This window comes from Gavialis gangeticus, unplaced genomic scaffold (assembly GCF_001723915.1).
Source record: "Gavialis gangeticus isolate Ggan-Ray unplaced genomic scaffold, GavGan_comp1, whole genome shotgun sequence".
NCBI classification, from domain to species: domain Eukaryota; kingdom Metazoa; phylum Chordata; order Crocodylia; family Gavialidae; genus Gavialis; species Gavialis gangeticus.
In genome coordinates, this window is record NW_017729033.1 from 66486729 (window position 1) to 66494980 (window position 8252).

Sequence of the window (8252 nt, forward strand, 5' to 3'; positions counted from 1 at the left end):
TGGAGGACCCAGCTCCAGTTGCCTTAGGGCACAGTCTGGGACCATACCCTGCTCTGCTTTTTTAAACTTGGATTTTTTTAGACCCCTGGATATCCACGGGTCTAATTTTGTCCCCGCGCTATAAGTTTTTGTTCTCACACGTGCCTGTTGCCCCACCTCAAAGGGGTTTGAGACGGGGCAAGAGGCATGTGTGCACTCATCTGGACGTGCCCATTGGTACCAATGCGGATTTGGCTCAGAGAAAAAAAATCTCAAAAATGGTGATTTGCCAGTTATAACAAGAACTGAGATCTTCAGTTCAAATAATGCCAGCAGTATGAAGATGAAAATAAATGACTATGGAACCTGGCTCAAGTAAAGGTCTTTATCAATCACAGGGAGCACAAATATATCAGAACACTTACGTACACAGGCAAAGCATAAGTGTTCTGATATGTGTATAGGTAAAGCATAAGTGTCAGTCAGCAGAAGATCCACAGCTAATTACTTTTAACTATTTCAACCAAGTCCAAACTATAGTAGTGCACATTTTTGCATCCAGTATTTAGATTAGTTAAGTCTTTATTCTTCTATATGACAGTAAACGATTCCTTTGTTTAATGTCAATTATGGTTTGGATTTGGCTGTTAATTTGGGCGATATAGGTGCTGCTGACTACATTTCTCTGCCCCCTCCCATTGTGAAAAAAGATAACACATCTCAAAGTCATGATTATGGTTTTTAACCACAGAACGACTGAAAGGCCATACTTGCACCACCACACATAGGAAAGTGAAATACACAGGTTTTTTCCTTAGTTCTCTGATAAAGAAAAAAGATCTTTTTCCAAACATCTGAATCCCTCAGATGCAACTACCAAGTTGCAAGGCTCACATACAAGAAGGTTACTGCTCATTAACAAATGGGAAAGTGACTGTATTTTTCAGCTGATAAAAGTGGATCATTATGGATGGATGCATGGTTCTGTCCTTTAAAAGGAATAAAACATTTTGCACCCATTTTCACACACCCACAACTATATGAAAACAAGTCTGTCAATGTGACCAAAGATGCAACTTTAAAAAATGCATCTGATAACTAGAGACAATATATAGGTATCCTACTGCTAACTGTGTCTTTTCAGTACTGCACTCCAACAGATATACAACAAGGGTTTGAATATATGGAACTTTATTACTTATTATGTTTCCAACATCGTAAGAAATATTTAATTTAGTGATTATTCCACTTCAGAAAGCTTTTATAATATCCAATACTTTTGAAAAAATACTACTTTGTTCAAAAGTCCCCTTAAAATGGCTTTTTAAAATATAATTTCCATATATTTTTGCAATTGCACAGGTCTGAAAATAAGCAGAAAAGATTTATCCTTTTGATTATTTATGGCATTTGTCTATATATTCAAATAATGGGTAAGGATTTGTTCCATATGAATATTTCATGCTGTTTACACTTTGAGTATTATAAAATATTTGTTACATTGAGGTATACTATTCTCTCTTTGTAGTCCAAAAAATCACTGAAGGGAAACAGTAAGCCCTATGTATAAGAGCTCAGATAACTTTTCTCTGGTCATGAAAACTAACGTGGCCCTACAGCTATCCCTGAAAGTACTAGGGGAATATGATAAGTGAAGTAAGTGCTCCTGATGAATGTCACCCCTGAACCTACCTAACTGGCTCATGAAAAATTTTAGTAAAATAGAATAAGTACAACTCTAACAACTGCAATTTTTGCCATTTTCTCAAAATCTAAGCTACCTGAACCTTTTTGGAGTAACCTACAGGAGTAATAAGCTTTTATTCTATGCTCATTTGGAAAGAAGACTACTGTAAGCCATCTTTCCAAAACAGCTGTGAATGAGCCTTCTCAGAAAGAATTAAACTGATTTAAAAAAAATGAAGTTGATTTTAAAAATGCACATCCTTAGCCGGCAGGGAAAAAATGAATAGAGGACTTGGACAAAAGACAGTTTTAAAAAGCTGGATTTGTAACTATATGTTATCTTTACTTAATTAGACTGCCAATTTAATTGTTCCTTTTGGAACAAGAAAACTAACTGCCTCATTTAAACAATGAAGAAAATGAGCAAAAGCTATTTTTCATTAAAAGGTGCATCTTCTACAGCTAAATATATTAAACACACAAAAAAGGAAAGAAATATTTTCGGATTTTCATATTAGTCCCTTAGCTAAAATATTCTCCAGGACATTTTTGCTTTGCTATTACCATGTTTTAGAGAATTTTGGATGAACAGATAGTTGTATTTTTCATACCTTAAGAAACAAAGCACATGCCTAATGAAAACATGTAATTAAATAGCGTTTTCAGTATTATCATCACGAGTTCTAGTCTTTTTTAAGTCTCCAGATTCACATACAATAAATGGGATAACTTGCATCTCACCAGTACTGTATATTTTATACTGTTTTATATATTACAACTATTGAACCATTTGGCACAACATTGCACAAACAGTGAGTGCACAGAAACAAATTTATTCAAGTCTGGAATCTCCAGTATACCTCTAATATTACTTTAATATTTGCTGATTGGCTACTAACTGATTTAGTGTTACTTCAAAAGAGATATTTAAATAACTATTTTGATTTTGACTGATCTCAGAAGATATTTAATACTAACAAAAAGCTATTACACTAACAAGTATAAACTAATCAGGATCTTTTTCATACAGGATATGAAGGAAGAGAGGCATCAAATTATTTCTGTTTTTAAAATATGTGGAATGCGCCAAGATCTAGGCTGCTGGCAATAGATTAGATGACAGGTGGACAAAATATGGTCCACAGGTCTGCAGGCTATTCTATTCAACCTGTGGGGCCCCTTTAGAAAATTAATATTTATCTGCCCCTAGCTGCCTGTCAAAGATGACAGGAGCCAGAGGCAGTAAGACCCAGGGAAAGCCACAGCAGGAGCCTGCAACAGCAAGGCCCACCCAGCCCTGCCCTCCCATACCCCAGCCGGAAGCCCCTGCCTAGCACTGGCTTCTGGCCTGGGACTGTGAGGCTTTGTGCCTCCCTGTGCCAGAGTGGGAAATTCAGGTAAGAGTGGAGAAAGGCAGGGGAGGACCGTGGGCGATTGTGCTAGTCCTTGGGGTTAATTGACTCCTGCTGAGTCCCATGGTCTGGCCATGCAGCCAGGAGCCACATGGCACTGGAGTAGGCAGTGGGAGGGCAGGGAAGTGGAGAAAGCAGCAGTGGAGGGAGTGGATACAAATGGGCATGATGGAGTGTGGGTCCCACACCGGTGTCCTTGGGCCAGCACCAGCAGGGCCAAGAGCAGGGTGGCAGGAGTGTGGGCTGGCAGGAATCTACAGAGCTGGGCTGGGCTGCAGCAGCAGGGAGAGAGGACAGCTGGCCCAGCTCCACAGAGCCACTGCCAGCCAGGACCCCAGGCTCCTGCTGCCTGGCTCTGGGCTCTGCTGGCATGGGCCCTGAGCTCCTGTCTGGCTGTCGCTGCCTCCCATGCACCCACTCACTCCCAGTCCCCCCCACTCCAGGCCCACAGTATAGACAGGGACCAGAGCACACAGCCCTGACCCCGTGCGCCCCATGCTATGCCCATGCTCTGCCAGTCTGCAGTGAGGTTCCTTCACCGTCACCTGTGAGCAGCAACAGTATGGAGCAGCCACTGGGCAGCTTACAGGCATCAGTGAAGGAGCTGCTCTGCAGACTAGTGCAGCGTGGACTCCAGGCAGCCTCAGAAAAAACTGCCCAGCAGTGGCAAGGGGGAGGGGCCATTTCTACTGCACCGAACAGCAGTTTCTGCCTGGCTGTTGCTGCTACTGCTCAGCCCCAGTGAATGAGCCCAGAGTGTACATGGGGTGCGCAGGCTCATGGCTGCACATGCTGGTCCCCGCCTCTACTACTGCATACCCAGGGGTGGCAGGACATGCCACGGCAGGGTGGTGCAGAGTGGATGTGGGGCACGCTGGGGCTACATGGTGTTGGCAGTGGTGGGGAGGCTCCGCAGGGTACTCAGCCTCTGGGCTGTTGCAGGGTGGGGGCAGGTGCTGACCAGCTCAGGTGGGTGTGTGCAGGGGGCTCCCATGCACATCCCATATACCCTCAAACCCTTCCCACAAGTCCCACAACCACACACCCCTCCACATGTAATCACACACCCCACAAATACTTTACAGACACATCCCCACAAACCTCCATACCCACCCACCCACAGCTCTCCACAAACCCTACACCCACCCATACCCCTGACACTCCTGCACACCCCACATGCTATACAAGAGTAAGACTACACTTTGAACTATTGTGCAACCACTTCTACATATACAGCACACACACACACACATCGGAATAAAAATATATATTTTAATTAAATTAAAATATATTATTATGGGTGTTTAATTTTTAGTACATAATTTGGGAATTTTTTAGTTCTAGGATGGCAAACCCGCTTCCCCAAAGGAATAGTTTTAGGAGCAAGGGGAGGGACTTCTGGTAGCAAAGGTCAGAGGTTAGGGGCAGGACTTCTGGTCCCACGATGTCAACCAGGGGGCAGGGCACATGTCAAGGAGTGGGGTTACCCATGCAGCCCTCAACAGCTTGCCAAAACTCTGTAAGCAGCTCTCCACCTGAAATAATTGTCCCTGGATTAGATGAAGAGGGGGAACATTCACCCTTACTTTAAACTGTCCCCATCTTAGATGAGTAATATTCCTTCACAACTCACTTATCTAGTGTGCTAAACCCTTTCCCTTCTTCCCCACCCCCAGAAATCTCTTTCAGTTTGGCCACTGGACAGTTATTAGAGGGGAAAATACAGCTGTGGTCTCTGAAGCACAGGCATTATTAATATTCCCCATCCACCTGGGACTATTTGTGTTCAAGGCATTTGGAGAGAAGAGGTTCCAAGACTGTTTCCCCTATAGCTACTACTTTACTTGCTGAGTCTGGAATAACTTAAGAAGCATCAGTCTGCCAATATGACTTAAAGCTATTTCAGTTCTACCCCATTTCCAACCCTACCCCATACAAACACAGTTCAGCTGAGTCAAAGATCTGGACTCCCAATAGTAAAATCCACTGTTGCTACCTATACACTTACACTTAATATGAGATCTCAATCATTTCTTTTTGATTTGTCCATGAAAAGGTCCTTTTGCTATTAAGCTTTTCATTTAAAAAAGAGGAGGTGGCAGGAGAATGTTAATCATCACTGGGGTAGCTGGTGGTTAGGCCATGCCGTACTACAACATTTTCTTTTAATTACATTATTTCAGAGTGAGCTCTGCAGCATTTTCCTGCATATACAATCTTTCTACAGAATCTGATGAGTATTAAATAAAATACAACTATTTCAGTTTCTGTTTCAGTGCACAAGGTATTCTATGTCTTTATGTTTTATATATTAGAACACAAATATTTTAAAAGTTAAATATTTTTCCTTCCCCTAAGCTGCATGGGCCTTCACACCTGAGAAATTCCTCATTTTAATGCCAGTAGATTAATCTTACTGAAGAGGAAACAACAACACAACCTGAAATGAGGCCATAGAATATGCTCCTCACGAATACTAAGATTTAAAACAAATGTTAGATATGTTTTCTTTGCAAGTGTTTTCAGACAATACCAGTTCAATGAATCTCCATAACCTCAGTCCATTGACAACAATTCCACTCTCCTCATTTCCTGTCAGGATTTGTTATTACAGAACTTGAGCCCAGATAGTATCAGCGGCAGGACTTCACAATGTTACTAGCCCTGCACAGGTGCAACCTAATGCAACTGTGGAGCCTTGGGCTGCCTTTTTTGCAGCCAATATGGGAAATACATTGATCTGCTTTTTGACTTAAAGATGTAAACTCTACTCCACTAGATATTAGATGTGCCTAAATTCAAATTCGTGTTCATAAAAACATTTCATTACAATGACACTTTATTTTTAAAAACTGCTTATTTAAACTTACTGGTGGTTTGCGCTTTGCCTTCTCTTTCTCTCTGCTCCCTTTTCTGTTGTTTGTGAAATAATGCAAGGTACCATACTCCATCAAAGCAGCAAACACAAAAATGAAGCAAACTGAAACAAAGAGGTCCATTGCTGTCACATATGAAACCTTGGGGAGTGACTTCCTAGCAATAGTACTTAGCGTAGTCATAGTTAATACTGTGGTAATGCCTGTTCAAAAAGAAAGAGAAGTTATGTTTCAACAAGTGATTGTATAGGTTGATTTATTTGCTGAGGATTTAAACTACTTCTCTTAAATACCAAACTTAATCAGTATTCACCATAATATGCCTCAGTCTTAAAATCTGGCCTGAGCAAACTGACCCTTCCATTTCACAAAGCCATCTATTTCTGTATGTGTTCACATGACCACACAGACTTATGCCAGCATAAAAGTCTTTCCTCATATATTTAATTGTTGGGTTGGTGTCCTGTAGATTCAGCTAAAACTAATTCACTGATGTCAGCAAATATCAACTAACTCTACATTTCCATTAAAATATCCCCTCTGTTTTCCATACACATTACAGAGATAAATGCAAAGAGACCTGTACATTTTTCCTACTTTATACACCACAATACCTTTATAAAACTGATTTGTTTATTACTTGGACCTACACAGATATTCAAAATAAACACTTAGGGAAAAGTTTCATTACTTAATTAATTTTTAAAGCAAGATGTTTTCAAAAACACAGCAAAGAGTAACTGACGGATATTTACTTGCTTATGATATACAGGAAGTCATTATCAATGATCTACTGGATCTCATACTCTAAAAAATTATTAAACATTTCAGACACCATGTTCTAATTAATAGAGAAGTCATTCACTGCATTGTCTTTGATGTACAAGCTAATCACTCAAAAGAGCTGACTTTTGTAGCTACAAATTTATACTGTGTAACAAATCATGCTTCAGTAATAGGGTACAACTTCTTATTATACTTGCTTCTTTATAAGGTTTAATTCTGGGCTTCAAATACTATGTTTATACCACTCCAAATTCAGATCTGAACATCTCTGGACATTAAATTCTTATAGACTTTAAGGGTTGCTATTATTTATATATGTTATTTTATGGCATAAAGCATGCTGTGACAACATAGGGCTGAACTGTGGCTTTTAAACCACAGCCCTGAGTAAGGCTGATGTGCATTCACCCTTTTCATATGTAGCACTAGCAAGACTAGGGCAGATTTTTGAAAAAGGTACCTGGTTGGATTTTCTTACATATGCATATTCAATTATGGGCAATATCTCACTAAGAACCTATCTGCATCTTTAGGTGCCCAATTACCTTTAAGAATCTGAACAATGGGGCTTTGGAGAGGCACAGACTCCACAAGTGTTCTTCCATACAGATGGGAAGTAGAACAGGTGAGAAGTCAACTCCATCCATTAACAAATGGCCCTTCTCAGTACACCAGCCACTCTGTATCAGCTAACAGGGAAGGAGAAAGCATCCTCACCACTCTCTTTTACAAAGTCCTTTTCCACTGAGGACAAGAGAGTCATAATGAATATCTCCTTTGTTTTTGTCACAAGAGGACAGGGATTGTTTTCGTGCATAGCTGTCCTATGGCTTTACAAGTTGAAAAGGGGCAAGAAAAAAGACATCTGACAATGTAGAAACCTCTTCTGCCATATTTACAGCTGCATTCTAGTCTGTATCCACCAGGTAGAAAAAATAGGTAGAGGTAATTTAGAAAGTCTAAATATCAAGAGGCATTTCAAATTATTTATTAGGCATATAGGCTATTTTTATACAGCTTTTTTGTCAAAATTGTATAACGAGAACAAATTAATCACTTTTATTAATAAAAAAATTCAAATAATCTCAATGTGTTTTTCTTTGGTATAGTAAATGCTGTCAATTTATTTGTGCCCTGTTACCTGTCAGCTCCATGTTCTTGGGGAACCCTGACACAGGACACAGACTGTCTGACTCACAAAGAATTGCCCCCCCACCTAAACAGAAACTGATTAAGAAGCAGTAAGAGACACACCTAAAACCCTCCAGATAAGGGTGACAAAAGTGAAACAACTGCCCTAGGTCTCATTTGCATCGGAGATGGGAACAGATGACCATTCATTTACATAAGAGATGGAGAACAGAAAGCCTGAAGCAGAGACTGCAGTGAATTCTGGGATCAGCAAAGCAGGGGAGCACTGCATGATGGGGAAACTGTGTTCCAAATGCTCATCAACCCTCACACTCAGCTCAGCATTTATCAGACAAGTTCTAATCTGGATTTACAAAGGACT

General features: G+C 40.5%; 1 protein-coding gene across 2 annotated transcripts in view; it reads right to left on the reverse strand.

Annotated features, from left to right (window-relative positions):
* Positions 1-8252, reverse strand: part of GABRG1 (gamma-aminobutyric acid type A receptor gamma1 subunit) — a 142583-nt gene that overhangs the window by 16337 nt on the left and 117994 nt on the right. For both annotated transcript variants that reach the window (XM_019526458.1, XM_019526459.1), the window contains one exon: positions 5948-6156. In XM_019526458.1, coding sequence (XP_019382003.1) covers positions 5948-6156 — 209 coding nt within the window. The remainder of the gene's footprint in view (positions 1-5947; positions 6157-8252) is intronic.